The 25,056-nt window shown below is 43.5% G+C and overlaps 2 protein-coding genes across 2 annotated transcripts in view; one reads left to right on the forward strand and one right to left on the reverse strand.

The window, feature by feature from the left end:
* Positions 1-1,343: 1,343 nt before the first annotated feature.
* Positions 1,344-7,208, reverse strand: LOC120821043 (transmembrane protein 26). Its single transcript, XM_040179401.2, has 6 exons — positions 6,742-7,208; positions 5,534-5,630; positions 5,302-5,391; positions 4,018-4,226; positions 3,336-3,415; positions 1,344-2,337 (listed from the first exon to the last, which is right to left on the reverse strand). The coding sequence occupies exons 1-6, from the start codon at positions 7,206-7,208 to the stop codon at positions 2,045-2,047; spliced, it is 1,236 nt and encodes a 411-aa protein (XP_040035335.2). The 3' UTR covers positions 1,344-2,044.
* A 9,036-nt stretch (positions 7,209-16,244) lies between these two features.
* The window catches only part of arid5b (AT-rich interaction domain 5B), a 63,706-nt gene continuing 54,894 nt past the window's right edge, over positions 16,245-25,056 (forward strand). The window contains exons 1-2 of the mRNA XM_040178722.2: positions 16,245-16,355; positions 16,669-16,923. Of these exons, the coding sequence (XP_040034656.2) occupies positions 16,335-16,355; positions 16,669-16,923 (276 nt within the window). The 5' untranslated portion in view covers positions 16,245-16,334. The remainder of the gene's footprint in view (positions 16,356-16,668; positions 16,924-25,056) is intronic.

Genomic DNA, 25,056 nt, shown 5'->3' on the forward strand with positions numbered 1-25,056 from the left:
CAGAAATCCATATCACGGTATTTGTAAGATTCTGAGGTATCTCGGTATATTGAGGTATTTTATTCTGAGTAAAACACATTCACTCATTCATTGAGGCCGAAAAGGAGCTGGCCAACTGTTCCCCGCTCGTTGTTCAACACTCTCTGGCCAAGGCTCGCAACTGCCCGGCGAGTTAGCTTGTTAGCGTGTTAGCTGTTGTGGCTGCTAGTGTTGCCACCAGAGGCAATACCAGATGCTCAACCAACTTTGCAAAAAATCTTTTTTTTTTATCTAAGTCACTGTTTACCACAGTTACCGTACGTGGCTTATTTCTAAACCAAAAACCCTCCAAACCGTTGGTGCATCTTTGGTCTCCCATTGGTCCTCCGGCATCGCCTTTTCTTGTGTTTTCATGTATTGACATAGTTTAATCTTCTTGTGATAGCAGGCGAGCTGTACCCAGCATGCAGTTCGGCGGGGTAATTTTATGAATGTACAATTAATAGTTTTACAAATTGTTTGTGTTTTTTTACCCCGTTAAAGAGCGTTTAATGTTGGTTATTCATTGATGTTATGAAGTTAGAACCATGACAAGCAGCTCCGACCAATGGATTGTAAAATGATATCCTGTTGCTTGCTGAAGAGTAACCACAGTTGCAGCAGTATCTCAAAGACTATTTCAAACATTCTAGACCTGGCAACAGGTATTGATTTGCGATTGTGGTTTAAGCGCTTACTTTATATTTGGTCTCCAGCTCTTTTTGATTGGCTTCTTTAAAAGGTTTCTACGAGCTTTAAATCAGGAAATTGATGTAGAGGCCATGAGTGGGCGCTATGACCAAAATGTTATACCGTTATACCGCTTGAAGCGGTATTCCGCCCAGTTTCAGCTACATTCAGACCCCGTGCAGACGGACTCTAGTTTGCCTAAACCCGGTACCCGGAACCCCGTCTCCGGATAGCGCTATCGTGCAGACGAACGCACTATATCCGCACTCCCTCAAATCGGGGGTCCAAAGTGAGTAAACTTAAAATCCGATTGCTGTTGGTGTTCGTCTGCACGCTATCCGCATACCTAATTGGATTTCCCCACGTGATTGCATCACGTGATGCAATCAATTGTTGTGTTGGTTGGGGATTTAAAGAGGTAGATGTGGAGCGGGCGGGGTGACAGAGCAGCGGTAGAAGAGGAACGAGAAAGAGGGGGAGATGATGCAGCATATCAGGGGATCACAGGATTACTTATGGAGTTCAATTGTTCAGTTGTCTTTTTACCATAAAGTCCCAAATATGTTTTCCGTCACATAAATCTGAGAAAGTTCTACTTGCAAATGAATGTGAAATAAACATAAGAAAACAGATACTGGTATGGATTGCTTTATTTGGGCCAAATAAGGACGAGAACATTAACCTAGAACAATGACTGTAATGTGCATAACGACACAAACTGCAGTTTCTTGTACGTCACAGAGATACAACCCTCAGTTAAAACAGGCCAACAGTAACAGTAAAGAACTTTGAGATATTAAATTGAATCGTTGATTAGCGAATACCATGTCCTTCCTTTGTTTTAAAAGGCAATTCTCCAAGAGGAACAGCACCACACACCTTATTTTGGAACAATAATACCCCATTCAAATGTCAAAGAATAACAGAATGAATGGCCTTTCCCATCCAGTGGTGATAAGGGGAGGATATTGAACAGACATTTGATGTTGTTACAATCATATGTAACTTCCTGACTGGGTTGAACCAAGGAAATGTCTCTCTCTCCTTGAACACTTCATGTCCTGACAGCACCAAATTGTTGAGTGTAAGGATTTTCTAAATTGTATAAATACCAATGGGACAGCGCTTTGCTGCAACATAAAGACATTACAAGTACAATTTGAGGTATTTACTATGGCTGTCAACATGTGGGAAACTTTGGAGGGAGTGCAAGTTTAGATGCTGAGCCTTCAAGTGGCTGTAAAGTCGGTAACATATCACCTTGCAGATGTAAGAAAATACATGTGAATGTAGATTTGTGCACTGCGTCGCCATGATTCCCCAATAAGAACATCGTTCAAATACTCGGGATGGCGCTGCCCCTTCTGGCTCTGTTGCGCCAGTCCATGCACAAAACAATCAGCCTGTACAAGTTCAGCGTGACCACCAGAAAGTTCTTAATGGTGAAGAACACCAGCATCTGGTGGAAGATGCCAAAGTAGGTCATGACGGTGAGCCGGACCACCAGGAAAGGCCCGTCTTGGATGAACAAGGCCCCCACGATGCTCCACATGTCCGTGCTGTGCTTAGCCAAGAGGGACACCTCGCGGGGCCCCTCCTCGCCGCCAGTGTCTGGCTCAGAGTTCACCACTTTTAAAAAAAATGGGGGAGACAAAAGACAAACAGGACTTCATATTCAAAGTAACAATCTGCTGTTGTTGTAATCTGGAATAAAACTTTTCTCAACAGCTATTTCGCAATTCTAAATTTGTCTTTGAAAAGGAGGTATAAGCACCGCTCAAAGTAACAACATTCACTCACATTAATGTGACCTATATATTTCTACTTTTGTCATCACTTTGAGTCAGTGTGTTTCTCATCCGTTACTCAATGTGTTTTGTGGAGATCGTTTAGTTTTTTCTTTATTGATTTTTTCTATCGCTTCTTCTCAATATGTTTCTACACAACACTCTTCCCTTTCCTTCAGTATATTTCCTTAAAGAATCTTTACGACAATGTACTTGTTGCATTCTTGGCAATCACGTTGTATCAGTCTGTGAACACTTTGTGGTTACCGGCCCCTGAACACATTGGACATGACGGGACACGCAACGCAGCTTGAGTTAAGAACACAATGGAACACTTTCAAGCTCTGAGTGCTCTAAATGCTTTATGACGGTAAAGCTTCACCTGAAAGTATTACCACAAAGACTCTCAAACATCCATTTGTAAATGTTCCAATGTTGGATTATAAATAATTGAGAACATTGCAGAGGTTTTCATTTCCGAGAACAAAGTAACGCCTCTTTTAATTTTCTTTCTTTGTCTTTCACAAAACACTATCCTCTGTTCAGATTTAAGAAGGTGGATTTACATCCTTACCAAGTCGGGCCTTGCCTAATTACGACTTACTCCTCTTATCTCAAGTGCAGATCCCCAAACTTTGTCAGAGTGAATATCCCCCATAAGACTAAAGATATAAATACACCTTATTTAACACACCCTTCCTGTTTTGTGGTAAGCGTTCCCAAATTGCTTTGCTCTCCCTAGAGCACTAGCCTGGACGCTGGTGAATGAAAACAATGTTTGGATTGTCCCACGCTTGGAAGAGGTAAGCACCAACTTTATTAAGATAAACACACACTGACCGGCCAGATGCAGGGGGAACTGCAGCATGCTCCAAGTCCATACAGCTAAGATGATGTAGACCAGCGGTTGACTGTTGTCTCTGGAAAAGACACAGAATAGAACAATAGAAGCTCAGAATATACAGACAAAGTCTGTCCCTGTGAGTTTCATTAAATGCCATTGGGGAGCAACTTTTTTACTACGTAATGCATTGATGTAAAGCCATGACCTGGGGAAACAGATTATGTTAGCTTGCCTTAAAAGTTTTTGGGTTCCCCACCTTTGTGTCAATGGTTTATATTTATTTCTACATTTCTGTTCGCCTACATTTCTACATTTCTATATCTGTGTGTCTGTATGCTAATGAGGTGGGAGGTCCTAACCTCTGTCTGAAGCAGGATTGGTCACAGGTGTGTGATGGCTCCTGGTCTACTATTTCTGTCTTGAAGTTAGCTCCTTAGCAGAAGTTGTTGTTAGCATTTGGCTAGATGGTTTTGTTTTTACAAACCATTTCAAATCAATTGTTAGAAAACGATTTGGATCAGCACGTTAAGGAGGACAGCGCAATGCCAACATGGATGTGGAAGTTGACCAAACAGTGTTCGATCCTCCTGGAACCACAGGAGCGACCCATGGACGTCCATCGTATATTACACGACAGCGTGAACGTACTCGTGTGCAAAGCATGATTAATCCACCCACTTGACATCTGACAGCGTCTCACTGGTGAACTCGAGGATATCGGCTGCAGTGCCAACAAAAATGAGGAGAAGCTGCGAGAGTTCATCACGCGTGACTCCGCCCCCCGACGGGAGGAGCCACTTCCCCACGATGACGAGGATGAGCACGCTCTGATGAAGAGCCAGGATCCAGTCGTTGGGACAGACGGTCTTTAAGATGTCGTTCAAACTCTGAGACAGGAGAGGAGAGATTGAGAGTTACGTCTGTCAGGAACTTTGCATCCAAAAAATATAAAAAATCACCTCAGAATTTCCCTTTATTGACTCCATTACGTTGCACGATGAGGTATTAGATTTTTAAATGGAAACACAATAAGGAGCTGAGGTATTAACAGAAGGCTTTTTGAGGCGTCCCAACGCTTTCCGATCCTCCAGGCTAAAGGGTGGTGGTCTTGCGGTTATTTATTGAAGCCATTTTAACTGCTCCCCTTGTTCAGTTGCTGAAGATTTTCAGGCGGATGTGTTTGTTATTATTGGCAGGGAGCCTCTGCACTGTAATTTTAATCACTAACTAATCTGTTTAGTATTAAATGCTGGCTAATAGTTAAATCCCAAGAGAACTCAGATCCTGATCTTTTCGTTTTAAAACATTAATGAAAAAAAAACATTAATTGAAAAAAAACTACTTTTCAGATCCAAGCAAAAGAGGGGATTGTTTGAACAGATTTTTTGTTTGAGTTCTATCGACCTTTGCTCAACCTTTGCTTTAAATCACTACCAGATGACCAGATTCCCAGAATCCAGGCCTGTGTTTATATGAAGTTCATTATTTTTCTTACACAAGTGGAGTATTTCTGAATAGACAGTTTGACAGAATCAGGCTTTTATTTCTTTTGCATTTCATTCAAACTGGCAATATGCGAATCCGACCGAGTCCCCGCTCGCATCAAGGAACCCGTAGTACCTCTGTGCTGCTTGTCATAACGTTGAGGAATCAGATCACACAAACACAGGATTATGCTCTGATACAGTAAGGAAATTTAAAAAAAAGTAAACATTTGTGAAATTATTTACAGAAGTCTGCGGGCAAAATGCATGATCTGAAAGCATTCGTCATTGTACCAACATCTGAAAACAAAAAGAAAAAACATTGTGGAAAACGAAAGTCAAGTGACTGTAACAGGGATAGTTAATTAGAACGACAAGCAGCATTCTTAAGAAGATTGGACAGCTTTCCAGGTTGAGGCAATAGTTGCATTATGTAGAAGCTCTTGGTTAGACTACTATACATACGGTCCTAACTTACCTTTAGGTAGCTCTGGGATGTGACGTTTCCTGAGGTCCCGTTGTCAGAGATAAGCATGTGCAGATTCTGCCACGAGTCGAGCTTTTTGCACTGAAAACCGTTGAGAGAGACAGACACTTAACATTTCTCTGTATAAAATGTTTAAAAGTGTAGTTTGTAGACGCACCGACAACTGTCATTAGATTACATGTTCAGAAAGCATCAAGACAAAGTAGTTCTGTATCTGGAGAACCTGGGAGATGTTGAGTTTTTCATGCTGATGGTGGAGCTCCAGGATCCAAATGGAGGGAATAATACTGATGAGAAATAGAAAGATAGCAGGAGAAAACCTGCAAGACAACCCCAAGGTCCTTATTAACACAAATTCATAAAGACGCATGGTAAAAGAATTTAAATCAATTTGTTAATAATGAAACTGAATGAATGAAACAGTTATTTAACCATTTTCAAAGCAAAATGTACAGGATCTAGTTTTGAAATATAAAGATGTTCTGCTTTTGTCTGTCTTATATAAAGTTAAATACAATATTATGGGTTTTTAGACTGTTGACATTAGAAGATGTGCTCATCGGCGTTTCTATTTTCTCATATAGTCTATAAACTACAATAAATTCCAATGAATTAATAACGACAACAATCATTAGCTGCAGCCCTACAATTGGTATTCTATTGTAACTTTACTATATATCATGTTAATTCCACAGGAAAATGTTTCTAGAAAAGCTAGGTTAATCAGACATCTCTGAACATTGGAATGTAAATCAATGACTGGATTATTTCTATTTACAAATAAATATAATCTTTCATTTATATTGACTGAAGCCGACTGTGCTATTTTACAGTAATTGTTATGGGAAAAATATACGTAACCCTTCAAATGTTTCAATGTATGAACAGTTTATAGATTGCAGTGACTGGGAGTGTGTGGCTATGGGGAAGTATTGAGCTGCAGTGTAACAACAAAGTTGTTGTGTAAGAAAAAATGACTCTTGATGACCTTTTTTTCCTTGCAAGGAAATAAACGAAGAAAGACATATTTGATTCAGAGCCTTTATTCTTATTTTCCGATTGATTGTGCAAATCCTCCTCCACACAACATCTGCAGATTAAATATAAACAAAGAAGGCTGATAAGGGATGTTAAGGGTGGCCACCCCATCCTCACAGTCCCAAACAGGACCAGGGGAACAATAGCAGCGGGGGGGACAAGCAGGATGCAGAGTATTTATGGCGGCGGGGGGAAGGAATGTAAACGGGGAACATCACATAAACCCAAACACATGCATGCATTATACTCCTTAAGTATTCAGCATGGAGGGAATATCTTCAAACCAAGTTGTTGCATAAAAAAATACGTTTAGATGTTCATACCACACGTTCCAAGTTCGCACCGTTAGCATAAAATCAATATAATCACTTAACAGCATGCACCCCGCCTTACCATTTATAATCTTGTCCCTTGCGCCTCTTCAGCGTTATTATCATCTCAATCAGAAGCGGCAGAAAGAAGACCGCGAGGAGCCAGTAGAAGTGTCCCTGCTTCACCCACGTCACCCTCCAGATGCCGAGCAGAGACACGAGGATGAACAGCGCGCGAGTTGTGATCGCACTAATAAACTGGAACATCCACATCTTGCAGACGGTTGGAGATGAGTGATTCCTGAAGAAGAATCCCACAATGCTGGCGGTGGCTGCTGCTTCAACAGGGTGCGTGTGCGTGTGTGTGTGTGTGTGTGTGTGTGTGTGTGTGTGAGGGGGTGGAGGGGGTTGAAGTTTTTCGAAAAAGTCAAGTTTAAGCCACGCCCAGAAAATAAAGACCATCGCGGGTTTATCTGCTAGAGATCCATGAGTCCTGAATGACATTTGGTTCGACAATAAAACATGAGAATGTACAGGAGAGGGCGGCATCACGTCGTCTGTTCGTTCATCAGAGTAAATAACACGGAGAGCACTTCCTCTGCTGTTCATCAAGTTGGTAAAAGTCCCGAACAGCTGAATACTGTAATTAGGCTTATAGAGTATAACATTTCTAATAATACATATTAAGAATATGCATAAATGAGTTATTGCCCATTGGTCATTAGGGTTTGTCCAGCATAAAGCCAAAATTGTCACGGTGTGGTTTTATTTCCTGTCTTATTTTGTAGTTTTCTGCTTCTTGTCTCCCTGGGTAACTTCACTTCCTGCCTTGTCCTGTCATCGTCTGTGATTGTCTGATTGTTTCCACCTGTGCCCAATCACTTGCACCTCCCTAGTGTATTTAAGCTGTGTGTATGGCCTGTCTCCTGTCACTTGTCGCGTCATTGTCAATCGTTCTGGATGTTCCTCGTTCCTGCCTGCCCCCCCCTTTCAAACTCGAACTCTGCATTTGAGTCCTGCCTTCTCCACCGTTCCCTGACAACAATCTATTCACATATCTTTATCGATGTTATTACTATTAGTATTATCGTTTTACCATGCAGGAAGTGACATATCAGCTGGTGTCCAAACAGGATAAAACACACACAAACACACAGAGCCGTTTTCCTCCACTTGGTGGAATATCGAGTAGATTTCTGTCAAAATGAATTTGTCCAGCCAGTGTAGCAGAGAGGAAACAGTGGGAATGCCTGTGACCTGTGAAAGGAGACAGGATTTTCCTGTGTTTGTTGCAAAGTGTCAGTCATCATCTCGCTTTGCATCACAGGAAATCACAATGAGAATTTCAGAAAGTGAAACAAGTGGGGGGAGAGAGCGTCCAGCTGTAGGGAGAGATTTTACATCCTGTCTTCAAGAATAGTTTTTTTAAGAAAGCACTTTGTGTATTTCTGTAAACATATCCCAGACGTCCAAAATAAATAACAAAAAAGTGGCACTACATCAAAAATCAAGCCCATTTTAGTTGAGTGTTCCTTCTCGACAACAGAAACTCACTCTGTAGAGTCTTAACACCCACCTTTGTTGACCTCAGAAGCAGTATCACACGCCCTGCCCGAGACTCACTTCCTGTCTGAGTGGAGATCAGAAAGAATGAAAGCATTCCCCTCAGCCGCTACAATCTGCACGGCTTCAAAGCTCGTGCTTGCTGTGACAGCAAAGACAGTGCACACAGAATAAATCAACTCTCTTATAATTTAAATTATTGTGATAATTAGTTAGCTAACCAACTACCAGTTGTTTCTTTTCAAAAACATAAGAAAATATATTGATGTTTCAAGCATTAAAATCTTATAATAGTCACATTAAAAGCACACTGGGCATCAAGAGAATATTAGCGGCGTTTCAGGTTTTATTTATTGCTGCAGCCTGCAGAAGAAGTACTCACGCCTGTTACTTAAGTAAAAATAGCAATACTATAGCATAGAAATACTCCACACGCATTTAAATTTAACAACACAAAAGTCTAAGCATTAAAAAGCCTCTGATTACAGAGGTTAAAAGTAGGCGTGCTCATTGTCTTGCACGGCCGAAATCAGAAATATTGAATATATTTGTGTCAATCATTTTAAAATGACAGATGTTTAAGAAAGATCTCGTTTTAATCGCCTTATATACTGCTTTGTGTCTTGTGAATTCACCCTTGAGGATCAAAGTGTAAAAACCATAATTTATTCTTTTGGTATTAAGAATGTAAATCTTAATAATAATAAAGATGAGTGTAAGTATAAAGTAGCAGTAGCATTTTAATGGGCCCAACTGTACTTACTACTCAACACTGACTGCAGCTTTTATCTTTAGCTGCATCTCCCCCCAGACGGGCTGACTGATAATCTACTATGATGTTACACACTGAATTAACCTCCGCAACCTCGTTTAACACGTCTGTCACCAGCTCAGCGTTATTACTGCTGTATCCCAGCAGATGGCGCTCATCACCAAAGCTTCCAGCTGGAGTAAAAGAGTCACACCTTTAATCAACCTGACTTCTATGCTAATGGGCATTTGGCTCAGCCCACTATGGAGAGGAGATGTGGGGGGGCGCTCAAGAGGTGTCATTAAAACCGGCAGCCTCACTCCATGTGTTTGTCAAAACTAGTTTTTAGGAATTCGAAAATGTTTTCACACAGCTCAGTGCAACTCATATTTTCCAAAAGAGGGCTCCTTTTAAGGAGAAACCACAGGACCCATTCCTCCTTTTGTTTATTCGTTTAATTTCATGGCAGCTGCACCTTCTTTAAAAGCCGGTTGAAACAACCCGAGTGGATTGTTTCCCAAATAGAAACTTTCTTTAAACAGTGCGGGTCACGGGCCAAGCAGGTGGCTAAATGGTCACACAGCTCTGGCCTTCGTTCTCTCTCCTGCTTTCTGAAAATACTGTTTCAACTCCGGGGCACCGCAGAGTCACACATGTCAGGAATTTGCATGGGAGAAATTGGACTTGAATGGATAACACATGACTCATTCTGTCTCAGCCTCGACAGCTGCAACAGGCGAAGCCGTTATTGGACAAATATGATTCGCCTCGGAACAGAACGAGTCTTCAAAGCTTTCCTAATGTGGAATCTTTGACGTAAGCCGAAAAACACACAAAAAAAAAAGACATCGGAGGGGATTTGGTGTGAAGCGTATTGAGTTACATTCAAACCGTGTCATGAGTATTCATTTTCCTTTTCACTGGCAGGATTCCTTTTTTTTACTCAACCTGACAACCGTTATGAATTCTACATTAGCAATCACAACAAAAGACCATTGTGCGGCGCTGCGCTGCTTGGTTCATGTTCCCTGTACAGTAAACAGCACACAGATGTTTTACATTGATATTAAGAACCTTAATTTGTCCTCTGCAGAAAAAAAGGCCGTGCACAGCGTGGGGATTAAGTTCTCAGCCATGTATCACACGCCGCAGCACAGACAGCAATCTCATTTAGCCTCAGTGAAGTTTACAGTGAGTGGGTTTTGCATAGGTCATTAGTTGTCTCAAAATACCCCCCTGTCACCATAGCAACTTCAAGTGACTGCTAAATTGCCTTGTAAAATGAGATAAATTATTAATGGTGAAGAGTTTTTTCACCCCCCCACCCTGTTTAATATGTGTGCTCAGGCTCTAAGCTCGGAAGAAAATACTGTATTTCCTCTCCTGCTCTGCTGTAATGGAACAATTCACCAGTTGTCAGTCATATTTCAAAAGGTACCCCGTTCTCTCCAGTCTCGCATCGGCCGATTCGCCGTGTCCTGATTTGCAGATACATCACAGGGATTACACACATTACGATAGTGTGGCGCGCGGGACAACTGAAGCTGCTACTCAAAGAGAATACATGATGTGAAATCTTGACGACACCCAGCGCAAAACGCCTGCGTCGTAATTGCAATTACACCCGATTCTTTGACATATACACTTTCTCTCGGCCCAGATGGGAGGGTGAATAATCTGATCAGAGACGTCTGCTGACACATTTGTGGCCGTTTCGTAACAATTCCGTGTTTGACGGGGAAAGACAGTGGGTGATGCGTTACACAGATGGTAAACGCTGAGGTCACCGTCCTCAGCGACTTCATAGTGCACCACAGTCTAATAACCTGGCTGATGTTTGAATTGCACCGTGCAAAAAAAAAAAAAAGGTTGCGTATTAATGTATTCCTCAGACGCGGAGGTTACACCGTGACCTCTTTTCTTCAAAAATACAGCTTCTTTTCCATTTAAGATTCAGTGGTATTTGCCTCTCTCTCTCTCTCTCTGAAAACATCTATAACACACAGGCAGTAACTCAATCTAACAAAATGCCTTTTCAATCACTCTCATCTTTCATAGTTCTACCCATCAGGCATTTGCATAAATACATTATTCATGTTTCTAATCCTGGTTTCAGATGTGCTGATATCAAATGTGACTGTGTGTATGTGTGTGTGAGAGAGAGAGAGTCCTGATGTGTATGCAGATGGGAGAGGAATGAAGCAGCCTATTTTGTTTGTGCTTTGCACATTTCTGATTCAATAAGGCAAATTTACATTTGCTGTGACGTTAATAACCTAAAACCCATAGCGATGTTAACACTTGTATACACTCGAGTTCACGTTGCCCCGCTGCATGATTACATTTGTGTGGCGCTTAATAAAATGACTCACTTGACATTATCAAACAATTCAGCTCTAATAGTGGTCCACGAATGGGAAATTGTGTACTGCAAGCAATTTGTTCACTCTCATGGCAGTCGTTCAGAGCAGCTCGCCTCATGAATCACCACCTAACATATATATGAATATATTATCCATGATCAATGACCGCAGCCATGAACTTATTCAATAATTGGTTTGTTGAAAACGACTTAGCTTAATGTTGACTGTTGTGACTGAATAGATGGATGGCACCAAGCATGAGTTATGCATAAAACGTGATGAAACGTGGCTCGGATAAACAAGTGTGAACACAGATAAGAACAAAAATAGATAAATGTGTTTTTTTCATTTTTTTTTTCAGAAGCCTTTTCATTCTGCTGTGAAGAGCAAAGCTCACACATTTCGCTGCACGCAGCAACTGCTTTGATGTTCTGAAGATATAACTGCGTCCCAGATATTTATGAGCTAAGTCAGTTAACATTCAGCCAACGCCGGCTGACACCTGCTAATGCACGCAGAAATCATCTCAAATCGCCTCCAGATGAACACTTCCAACTCACGTCCTGATTAAAAGTGAACCCTTCACTAAACTAATTGGATTTCCAAGCGTGCATGTGCCGTCGACTGTTGGCGGACTCGCATGTGATCGGACGGAGGGAAAGGTAACACCAGCACATAATGAGTCTAAGAGGCTTAAATTAGCCCAGCAACATCCCTCGGTTCTCCTGTTACCTTTCCTAAAGTCTCGCTGCAGACCGGGGGGGCGGGGGGCGGGGGGCATTGTCATGTCATTACAGCAGCATAAAGACCGAGGTGTAAAGTTACTAGTGAAACATGTTCCTCTGGACAAATCTACTTGATGGATATTTAATGTCCCAGGGCTTTCCATTGATGATAGATGGCTGTCCTCTGGGGTAATGCAATTGCGAATTACTAGAAATCGGCGCGCGTGCTGCACTTATTTCTCAGAGGTGTTCTTGTTTTAGTCGTCTGTAGATTTTCTGAATGTCTGCCAATGTCTGAAGTTTGGATTCCAGTATCACATTGACAGGAAAATGGACGAGTGGGAGAACATTTGGGCTGTAAAATGATATGTTGGAGAAATATTTAAAAATAAGAAATATTTTTCCAGTGTGTTTTTTCTCTACTCAACGAGTTACTCATTTGTTACGTAAAGGTACAGGTCGTGGGATTTGGTGTCATCTAGTGATGATGTTGCAGATTGTAACCGGTGGAAATTCTCCCCTGTGTCAGGTGGGTTTGACACGCGTCACCAATAGGCTGACAGGCTTGTATCCGGACCTAATACCAATAGATAAATGAGAGAAATAAAACGTTTTGATAGAGCCATTCTCACCGAAACTCACCGACAAATAGCATCATTTCACGAGACGCTACTCAGCCAATCGAATGCGCGGATTCCCGATAAGCATCCCGACTCGAGTGAGAGAGAAGGGACAGAGTTATAAATGCATTGACCTTTATGTGTCTCTTCTGCTCAGAGACGGTGGCGATTATTAAAAGCAATAATGTGAAGAACCACTGCGAGACTAATCACACAGCTCCTGAGCAAACCGACCCACTCAGATCTGAAATGAAAGCACAGAGAACAAACAATCCAAGAGCCTGACGTGATGAATCCACCAACACATTTTTATCGCGGCCCAACAATTATGTAAACAGGGAGGCGTGTCGATGTGAAACAAGTGGTTTCAATGATCACAGATAGAGTCCCTGCACACTCTCTCTCAACAACAGGCAGATTGTGTCTTTTCTGGATGACCTCACACCTGAGTGAAGTGAATTCAAAGCCACGGGGAGAGGACGATTCCGTTACTTGAAATGAGAGAAGAACATTGAACAGTACTATTAAATAATGTTTTTTATTTCAATTAAATTGATGTTGAGTCATTTGTTTGCTTTGACAGTCAGGTGTTGACTATATATAGACACTAAATCAACATAATTGCTACTAAATCATGTTGTTTGCACAAGGACAATAAAACCAATGTTTTGAAAAAAGCAGCAACATACAAAGATTAAGCTGTGATTTAATGACTTACCGTTGTGCAAAGTGTACTAAATGAACATGTCTTTGATTCTGTAAAGGCTCATAAGCCAAATTAACTGTTTTCTGTTCAAAGGAATGAAGAAATGCTAATAAATAATATTGGCCCTTTGATTTCTTGTGGATCGGACCATCAAAGGGTTGATTCGATTCATCCTCGCAGCGCTCTGTGAGTTATTTTCATACCTGCAGCTCTAACACCATGCAAGGCATCCTGATATTCATACTCATCATGTAGGTCATGTGGAAACGTTCTATTTTATTGCTCTTTGTACTGCTTTGCTGGGGTTGCAACGGTAGCCCCGGCTCTCTTATTTTCAACAGGACTTTCCGAGGTCATTTGTGGCTCCCTGCTGACGCCGCCTCATTCGCTACAATATGGCCCATAATAAGGCCTTTCCAGTTCCTCCATTGTGGACATTTTTTCAGGCGTCCCTGCTCGCTCATGCAGCCAACACGGAACATTATTAGTGTTTCAAAAGTTTTGCGTCAGAGATTTTAAAAATGAACCAAAGAGAATTCACGTTGCGAGCGATTCTTATTTCACTCGGCCGGTCAGCCAAACGCCCCAATGGACAATTTGGCGAGCAGTGAATGCGAAATTGGGAAAACAGCTTGAAAATGTAAACAGTCTGAGGTGAAAAAAAAAACTCCCCCTGCAAGTTTCCAGACCCACAGATGTGGCTGGACTTAAAGACGGATACTTTCCGATTTAGTTAAGCAATTTGAGCTCTAACTGGTCCGCCGGAAATTCATGTTAAACTGTTATACGACGTTATGCACAGTGTATTTCTCCAGCTACTCATTTGTCTCCAGGCTTACTGCATGTTGACTCTTATTGTTTCAATGTATTTATTTTCCATGTTTTGAGTTTACTCAGGAGTATAAACCCTGTAAATGACTGTACGTCTTTGTGACGTCCTTGTTGGAATCTTATCTGGTCCCAAAGACATGCCGAGGTAATAGAGAAGCAGATGAGATCGAACATGTCGACTTTACACTAAGCGTGCGGCTTGAGAAGATGCTCTCAGTATTTTGAGTCCTCACGTGAAGCTCCCGCTCACACCAACTGGCTTCGACATCCGCACCGCAACTTTGCAGTCGCTGCCCTCGTATCGGGTTGTTGACAAGAAAACTCTAGTGGCTCTAGTCGAGCTCTAGTGGTGCCATTGATTAACCGTGGACTTCATTACAGTGGCGGCCATTAACAATGCAACCCCATTGATTCCGCCGCTGAAAAAGGCTGGGAGAGAAATCAGGAGAGATAACACTTAAGAGTCGCGGTCTGTATGAGATTCCCTCCACGATACCAATACTGCAGCAGCCGCATATAAGACAACCAGCATCTGTGTAATCCACTTATTTTCTCCAAACTGATGCACTAAACTTGCACTTAAAATATCAAAGCGTCACGGAACATTGCCCCAGCTATTTTAATAGTGATACATCATGTTCTTTGAATAAAGAGCAGTGAAGAGGAACTGGTGGTATTTTAGAGAAATGAAATGACGAGCCTGCTCTCAACTGATCTATAATACATACGTCTTGAAGATAACACAGATGTTATCTAGACAGACATTCACAGCAGCAGATATATAGCGATAACACATACCATTTGGTACACAGGAAAACAATTTAACTAGATGTGGATTAATGCGCCTGCACGCGCCGGCCGTCATAAAAAGCGCATTGCGTAATAGTGTACTGGAAATAGCTGGTGTCAGAAGTAGGCCTATACGTCGCTGTTGCAATGCTCTGTGATCTGAGTGGTGGATGCGTTGCAGGGCAGCGGGTGGAAGACGGCGGGGAAACAGCACGGCCGTGTGGATGGAGCCGGTACTACACCACGCATTATTTATTCCAGACAGCCGATGAAATTCAGCTGACACATTCAGCAGCGGAGAGCGAAAGGACAATGGGTCCACACGTGTAAATAGGAACCGTGTAGTTTGTGTAACTTTGTCCAAACATCGTAGCTGTGTTTAATCAATCGTGGCTTAATATTGGTGTTTTATTGCCGTTGTTATCGCCCGGTTTTGGGAGGCCAATAAATATGAATCGACATAATTACATAAAAGGCTTCGACCGTGCAAACGTGTAAACCCGTGTCACATGTGTTCCGCTTTCTTCGCCAGGTCAGCGCATCGTCTTGTAGATGATTTATGTCTGCTTAATGAACCGCCTTGTGGATTCCGTCTCGTGACGCCCCGCTTTCTAACTCGGCCAATTTTTGTCTTTTCACCTCGCCTCAAAAATACAAAAAAAGGGCCATTATTTTAAGCATTAAACCGAAGCCGCGCGCCCGAGCTGTAAAGCATTTGCAAGTTCCGCTCAGAGCGAAACCGCCACCTAACGGGTGCCCACATTGCCTTTTGAGGAATCATTTGATAGCCCTATTAACTTTCATGTAACATTGTTTCTTGAAGGCATCCACAGCAAGCGCCTCAGTGTCATTACTGTGAGAAATGTGCTTTCATAGTGAACGTCTTTTACACAAGTCCTGGAAGACACAAAGTCTCAGGAAAGACCACAATCGTTCTATATGAGCTAAAATGAAGCGTACAGGGGAAAATCACTACCCCCAAAACACATTTGGGTTTTTTAAAAACAATTACCGTCTAAGTATGCTTGAACGTTATTAGTGAATATGATTATATTTGAAAATTTTGTCCCGGCACGCGATTCCGTCTAATGGAAATTCACACCAAAACATTAAAAAAATGTTTTTATTTCAATACATGAATACAGATACTTTCACGATATGATAATCAGTCTATGTAGCACGAAACATATTTTTTCCCGCACCCTTATTGGACTTAAACACGAGGATTTAAACTCCACGGGAATATGTCCCTTGCAGGACCTTCGCGATCCATTCAAGCCAGCAAGTTTGGAGAGCGTGTTGAGTTTAATCAATTCATAACGTCGAGATGGAGCCGAACTCACTGAAGGTAACGTTTGTTATCAACCGTCTATTTGTGTTATTTTCGCGTTGTGCTAATCGCCGCATACTGTAAGATGTACTCGGGTACCTAATACACAAAACTTTGCACACATTTCCTTTGGCATGACCGCATCTGTGTCATATGTTGAACATTAAACATAGTTACATGATGATGCAGGAAAACTGCGATGTCCTAATGTGATATTTGCCAGACGTGCGTATTTACGCATACATGTTTGAAACGTTTGTGTGACACGATTTGTTTACCAAATGAGTTAATAAGCCATTCATTGATTTCTCCCTTTCTGTTTCCTCTACAGTGGGTGGGCTCGTCTTGCGGTTTACATGGACCATATATATTCTATAAAGCCTTTAAATTTAACCGGGACGGCAAACCGAGGATTCTGTCTCTCGGAGACTTCTTCTTCGTCAGATGTAAACCGGAGGATCCTATTTGCATAGCGGAGCTTCAGCTGCTCTGGGAAGAAAGAACAAGCAAGCAACTTTTATCAAGCTCCAAACTTTATTTTCTACCAGAGGATACTCCCCAGGGACGGACAGTCATCCACGGAGAGGTAGGACTAGTATTCATAACGCATACTTTATGGACGATTTGTTTGCTCTCGCTGGTTCTCGAGTATTTTTTTAAAATTTTTATTTAACGGCATCTTTTTCTGCATTAAGAGCCGCCAGTGGATGTTCGGCGGCGGACATTCGCATAGACGCGTGCACGGCATCGATGCGCCCGAGCAGCTAAATGATTGACCTACTATTTGTTGTATTTGTTGCCTGGTTTTACTTTAACCCATCAGCCCATTGTGGTGTCAACTGCTGAATGTGCACTTGTCCAGCTGCGGTCAATAAGACCGCTGCGGCGCTCTATGGGGGCTTAATTGCGTTATAAAGGGGGGGGGTCCGCAAGAATCCTGCGCTCGGGCTCTTGTCATTTCATTTCTTTTTGTTGTGTGTGTGTGTATGTTGTTGGTTTAAACCGTGTCAAATGCTGACATGCGGGCGGAAATTGCGAAACGGTAATGAACGTATGGGGAGGGGGGGGGAAGGGGGGGTCAACCCGGCTCAGATCGCTCGCCGCGATAGTTATTGGATATTTCTTAATGCCGCCTGGTGTTGCAATAGACGAGAGTCGTAACGCGTGGCGGAGCGCAGCCAGCGCCGACACGTTTCGACTACGACCTCTTTCATCCTCCACGACGTGACTTATAAAGGAGAAGTAGAAGAAGAAGAAGAAGGAGGAGAAGAAGAAGAAGAAGAAGAAGAAGAAGAAGAAGAAGAAGAGGCGTTACGTCGCGGCCGTTGTTGGCACAGTGAAGGCGATAGTTGATGATTGACTGTGGCCGTATGTGGCGGTCAGTGATCCGGTTACATTGTTGCGCTCGCTGGCATCAACTCGGATACCGAGAGTTCTTCTCATCGGCTGTAAGAAAACAAACAAACGCAGTGTTGTTTTCCTCCCTGCGAATATACACCCCCCCCCCCCCCCCCCCCTCAAGAAAAACCTGCGACCACACGGCACTTGGATTCCTCCTCCCCGCCTGTGATCACTGCGCGGCGGGATGGGAACGATTGTGCGCGCCGCTCGGGATATTGTTTACGGGGAAGGGACAAAGCCGTGTTTGTGCTCGCGTCTTCCTGCCGATGCCTTTACTTACATTCTTTCCTCTTGAGTAACAAGAGCGGCGATCACGTTTCCCCTTTCGCGAGGAAGGTGGATCTTTCTGTGGGTCTTGTCGCACGGGGCGAGCCGGCGTCTCTGCGGCAGACTTTCTGCTGTCGCTCCTCTCGCTTATCATTATTATTATTATTATTATTATTATTATTTAATAATTACTGTGAGTGCACGCACCGCCGGTTCTGAGGCCAAACTTGCGCAACGACACGTCAGATCCGCCCCCCCCCCCTTTTTTTTTTAACCCGGAGACCTATTTGCATTTCACAGTGCTCACATTCCAGTCCATTTGGGTTTATGTGGAAAATATTATATTGACTAAGAGGAAGGGCTGCGACGGCTCAGAGAACGAAGAAAACACAGACGGATTCCCAGAGGAAACGCAGCTGCTGTAGTTTGTGTCTTTAATAACAAGCAGAAGACAAATAAAAGCTCTACCAGCATGAATTATGCAGCCGTTTGCATCAAAGCACGCGATCCTGCGAGCACCACGTGACACTTACGCGCAGCCTTCTAATAGAATAAACCGGACTATGAAATAATATGATATGTATTTTTTAATTGTATCGGTGTCTGCTCTCTGATCTCAATTAAAGGGCCTGTCAAGCCTCCTGCTCTCAGCAAATCGGACTACTTACTGTATTACACAGCGGAAATTGCCCTGACAACTTCAAGTCAGTTTATGACCTTCACTGAGCCCATTCACATTCTCGCTGACTTTGCCCCACAACAGTAATCTGCACTGTGTGAGTCAGCTATAGCAGATGCAACCCATAATTCAAAAAACAAACACGAAGAGAAAACCGGCCTCACAAAAAAAAGAAAGAAACATGTGACAGTAAAAGTCAGTGGCTGTTAAGATTGCGCGCCTGAGTGATGAATGCGCGTAAAGATTATTTGTTTTTAAAACGTAAACACTAGAGAGTTCATTTATAGCTGCACGGGGGGAAGTGGAGTTTATAAACCTCACATCAGTCATTTTTCTTCAGCGTTCTGCTGGTGTATGAAGACAGAATAATGTGCTGTGGAGTTACAGTAAGTGACTGACTCAAGAATCAGCAGTTCAACGGTGCTTATGGTTAATCGCACAGATATGAACTTGATAACGCGCAGTTGTCAGGAAGTGTGCTGTTTTCACAAGGTTTCAGAGCCAGAAGAGCACATCGTGGGGTAAAGCCACAACTTGGTGTCGTTGGGCCTCTCGATATTTATTCTTGGATCCAGTTCATTTTCACACACACATAAAACAGAAGCAGCGTTTTTTTTCAAATGTTCAACCTGTAAACAACTCGAGTATTGCCGTGTTTCTCCTTTCCTCTGAGGTCGCGTCTCATATGGTGTTATCCTAAGCCTGACTCACAATATCCCCCCCAAATATCCAACGGCACAACTCTTTCAGATCCTCCGAATAGCCGTATATTGAACCCGCTCGCTGGTATTCGGTTACTGATTCACTTGTGTTCTCAGGTATGATGTAATTTCCTGCTTATTTCTCAGGTATTTGTTTGCTCTCAGCCTCTCCTGCGCTGTGTTGTCATGTTTCGCTGCGCTGTGCGGTGACGAGAGGAACCGACCCGTGACCTACTGTGCTTGTTTTTCCTCTGTCACAGGGTTGGAGGTCAATTCCTTTTTAAATGCAGCCAGCTTCGGCTCGAAGCAGAAATAGTGATTCACGGAAATAAACCCAGTACTCCGGGTCTGTGTCAGCTGAATATTTAGGTGAACATGTCCAAAGACATTTTTATAAATCTATCTATTTTATTTGTTTATTCCATTTGCTCTGGGTTAATTATTAAGTCCATGTGTGGAGGGAGCTCCATTTGTCTTTGTATCTTAGTGTGACTCAGAGTGTTTACACCCACCGGTTGAGCTCTGCTTGCTCTTTAAACAGGCTTTGTGTCGAGCCGCTCACCCATTATGACGAGCCCTCTATTGGGGCCTCTGCTCTATTTGTGTGCCTTGCAAACTGCCACTGACTAAACAGTCACATGTGGTTTTTCTTTTTTTTTTTGAGTGACACATTACTTCTTCTCACTCCAAAATCGCCGGCCTCTCGCTGCCGCTCCGCTTTTCTGTTTTATGGACCCCTCGTTTCATGAGAGAGCCGTCGTCGATAACAGCTCGCCGCACACAACACCCCGTTTATTGTGCACCCCGCCTCCGGCGGTTAATTACTTATGCTTATCTTGTACTATATATCCCACTATGGTGAAAATGCAGCAAGGCACTCTTAATGGCAATTCACATCTACTAAGTATATTTCTGGATCATGTTATATTAATGTGCTATTATCATCACCTCTGATTTCATCTGACCTCTCTTCTCCTCTATTCTGTCCCTCTAGCTGACAAGGCTTTGGCACACACACATTTACGCGCAACGCACTCACACACACACACACACACACACACACACTGACAGGCTGGGGACTGCAGCACTAGGCCAGTATTGATTGCTGTGGAAAACACTTTGGCGTGTATCCAGAACCATTTCTTCAGTACATGGCAGTAGTCCATGCATGTGTTTCAGTGCTTGGAAAGCCAGCTTGTAGGGAAATTAGATTGTATTCATTTGCTGCTTCTTTGATTTTTCCTAAGGGAAAAACCCTGAATGGGTAATTCAGGCATCTGGGACGCTGGTGGAGTTAAGTGTAAGTGGCTTAGATATGCGACCAGCATTTTGATGGATAAGGTCGTTCCGCTGAATGACTCGGAGGTTTAAATGTTATGTGTCACGCATTTACAGTGATCTTCTCGAGAACATCCATTCTGCTGCCGTGTCCTGTCCGGACCACGCGTCACACCAAGTCTCCCCATTCACCCGACAATAGCAGGAATTTAGGTGGCTGGGGGTTAGCGTGCATGTGTAGCCTGCATGCGTGTACCTCCACCCGCTGCAGAACAAGTCATTAACTGTGATCACTGCCCTCCAGTGAATTCCTCACCTTTGCTGAAATAGCATGTAAATTATTGCCAGCTTTTAGGGATAGCGTAATTTAAAACCTTTAAAACTGAATACCCTGGACTTCAAAGGCTATAAAAACCCCACTAATATTTCCCATTTGGTTAAAGAGATGTAATTCTCATCCTTCACAATCGTGTGATTCTTCTCACCGGTGTGTCCTTACAGCCTGAGTAATGATGTGTAACAGCAGCGGACGGTTGGTCAGCAGACTTTTGATGCTCTTTGGCTTGTTTTCTCCCACTTTGTCGTTGACTAACCACTTGAACAGGCAAACATTTGCCTTGATGCATGACTCCGGTGCCCCCGGCTGCAGGCGATCGTTATTATAACCTTTGAGGAGAACACAGCCACAGACGACGAGCTCTTGCTTAGTACCCAAGCCAATATTTCTCCTGTGTGTCTTTAGATGGAACACGTGGAATCAAGCAGCCTGTTTTTTTTTTTTGTTGCTTTTGCATTTGTTGAAATACAGGAGTACAAAGCTGCAGCGATTCAAGGGCGCTGACGCAGCCTTATTGTGGTGTCACCTTACGTGATGGATGCCTCACCCACTTTCGAAAAAAGGCCTTCGAAAAACTCCTGTTATCTGGCTCTTTTTCCCCCCGTCATTATCACCGCGAAAGAACGCTAAGTTCATATATCAACCGAGCTCATGTGAGCGCAATCTCCTAATGGAATCAGTGAATAAAAGATGAGTTCAGCACCCCTGCAGATACTACAGCAACGTTTATGCATATGAATAAACCGCGAGCATTAAGTGGCAGAACATTATGTGCAATGATTCTCACCTTTTTAAATGTTGTACCTTGACCTCTTTCTAGCCCTCGAGGCACTCTCAAAAAAACATATTCTAATTCAATTGTCCCTGGCATGCTCCCCAGAGCTCCCTTTTAATTCCTAGATAAGTTTGTTTTGGGACACTGAAGCCAAGGTCAGTCATGGGGGAGGGGGGGAGGGGGGAGGGGAGGAGGAGGATGGTTGGGGGTGGATAGATAATGAACTCATATTGAGTTTCATATTCTCGTTCTCTCTTGCTCTCCTCCGTTCCCTCTCCTTCTTCTGCTCTGTCTCCTCATTGTCCATGTCACCATGTCCATTACTCAATTACTAATCTCCTTTGGCCTCAGGAATTCCAGCGCTGACCTCTCTGAGGCAGCAGGCTGAAACCTTCCCAGCGTGACAGGAGCGCTGTGTGTGTGTGTGTGTGTGTGTGTGTGTGTGTGTGTGTGTGTGTGCGTGTGTGTATAGAAAGACACCCACCAGGAGCGCGCACCCCCTTGACTCCCGAGCTGAAAGTCCTGTCCGAGCGATGAGACGCTCGGCCGCAGAACGCTGACAGTCAGGAATGTCTCCCTCACTGTTTCTCGCGGAGGAATTGTCCGGCGTGATGTGGAATATTTAATGGTGCATTGTCTCTAATCCGATCGACCAGCACACGGAACCCGGGAATGTCCCCCCGTGTGCCGTTCTCGCCACCAGCGCGCCGCCGCGTCCGCATCAATCGAATGATATGGATTTTAATTTCAATGAGATTGCTGAAGTCACGGGTTGCTGGAGAAAGAGTTATCTACAGTTTCACAGCAGAAGCCTTTTTTTCCCTCCACTTTCAGTCCATTATGTGCAGTCATAGCAATAAATTCACTCCGTAATGTTTTTGGAGATATCTCGCCGCTGCAGTAATAACATGAATTATTGATAGAAGAATGGAGACGGAATGTCGTTGGGCTGTTAATGTTTCACCTTGCATTTTGACTCAATCTCAAAGCAGGCAGTTGGGAGAATGCGCGTGTTTATTGACGTATAGCCGAGGTACAATTTCAGCCGAGACATTAAGGCGTTTAGTGTGCAATTGGATTTCAGAGCGTATGAATGCGTCCGTGTAGGAAGTGCCACTGAAATGACAGCTGGCTGTTTGGCGTGTTGCAGATGTGGAGTGTCGCCTCTTGGCCGTGGGGCTCGCGGTCCTGTGGCCTGTATTAATCAATCAATCAATCAATCAGTCAGTCGGCCTGCTGGCTGCGCTTTGCTTAACTATGAGCGGCCTGTACCTGGAATGACAGGACAGCTGTGGATTTCTAAGACACATCTTGGAAACACCAAATCCGAATCATGTGTGTAATGTCTGGTGCAGGAGGAAGTAGTTGATTAATTGATTTGACAGACAATTAATTGACAGTTGTACTAAATGAAGTCAGTTATTGAGCAGAAGTGTATGGCTACAACTGATCGGGTATGTTTTTTTATTCATTTATCCATCTGTCAAGGTGATCCTGACACTTGAGGCGTCACAACCAGTCTTACAACGATTTATTGACTATGGAAACAGTTTCAGACGGATCGTCTGCGGACTCATTGATTAGTCAACGTCCGCAGTGACATTTCTCAGTCAAATAACGCGGCCTGTGCGAACCGCGAGCGAGTGCGCAGCTTCCCGGCTGCACATGCTTCATCACACGGCAAAGGAGAGAGGGAAGAAGGAAGCGTGGCCTCTTGCCGCTCCGTTCATAGACTGATTATATTCTGCACTGTGTTGACAGCTGCTGAATTGCTCTCACCTGTTGTGTTTTGCTCTCAAGCTGAACAAGTCCCCAAACAGGATCTGTTGACACTCACACGAGGCGGCGTGTCATTCGGCTGATTGATATGGAGGGAATGGCTGTGTGTTTTTACGGTTTGCTGTTGCTTTGAGTGTGCTCTGGTGTGCTATTGAATTACAGGAAGTACTGCTGTTTCCCTCATACATCAGCCCGCAAAACAGTGAGCCGGTGCAATATTTTCGGGTTCAAATGGACTCGACTGAGATATTTCACGGTTATGTTTCGGTTGTGTGCCGTCGACAGAAGAACAGGGAGCGAGCTACAGTGGGCTTCTGCAGAGATGCGTTCCGATGTGGTTACTGGCTGCAGGCTGAACGCTATTTACCACTTGCTTTATGCTATTCAAACGGCCTGGTTTTCCAAAGGTAGAAACAGCAGCCAGTTTCTCATTGCATGGGAAGCCAGTTACAACCACCCGCCACCACTTGACAGCTGAAGACAGCTCATTATAGGAAGACCGAAAACCCATGTTTGATGTTTCTACTTAGTGAGGGAGGCACAGCTATATCAAGCTATCCCTTGCAGGCTGTTCCTTTATAAGGAAATGCTGTCTCCAACTGGTGGGGATTTGATATGCCTGTAGTCGCAGATGATGTGAGACCTGAATGTGGGTAATTGTATAGACAGAGCGCTCAGAGAGAAGCTGAAACGCCGAAAACCCATGTACTCATGTGTTTGTTTTTATATTATGGCAACAAAATAAGAGGGACTTTTTGAAAGGACTTATTGAAACGGGCTGAGGGGGGGGGGGGGGCAGCTTGAAATGGCAAAAGACCAGAGAAAACTGACATTTGAGCTTCACGTTGGAAGGATTTACTGCCAGTTGTCCCTTTGGATTTTATTAGTCCGTACAGGTTTAGCTTTTATTGCGTCCTCCCTCTCTACAGTCATGAACACGGCATGTAAATATGGCAATAATGAGTAAACGAATGTTGTTTTAATGTGAGTAATGCACAGGCTGTCTGAGGGGGAAGCATGCTTGGTAAATTGGAGATAACCAAGGTAAACATCAGAGACCTACTCGCAGTGTCTGCATTTCTGCCTGTACACATCTGTCCTCCAGATTTCCCTGTTTCTGTAATAGCCGTCTCCCAGCGCACTACGCCGCTCTGTCGGTAACAAGCACTTCAGCCATTAGCCCTCCAAATGGAAACACATTTAAGGCATATCTGCTTCCTTGCTTTTCCACTGGACTTGTAGTTCTTCGAGTATGAGAGTTTATGGACGGGAGGTTGATGCGACCTCCAGAACATAGAAGGATGAAGCACGTTCTGAAAGCAAATCTGTATTGCGTACGCCAAGCTGAACAGAGTGGTATGTGTACACAGAAGCACTGTAACGGGCGCCGCTCGTGTTCGGGCCCCGCACGTCACTGCAGAAACGCTGAAAGCGTAGAGATCGCAACATTCGCGGTGAACGTCAGCAGCGTGACTCCCTAAATGCCAATCCAAAAGTCCAGA

This window comes from Gasterosteus aculeatus, chromosome 6, assembly GCF_964276395.1.
Source record: "Gasterosteus aculeatus chromosome 6, fGasAcu3.hap1.1, whole genome shotgun sequence".
In the NCBI taxonomy this organism is placed as follows: Eukaryota; Metazoa; Chordata; class Actinopteri; order Perciformes; family Gasterosteidae; genus Gasterosteus; species Gasterosteus aculeatus.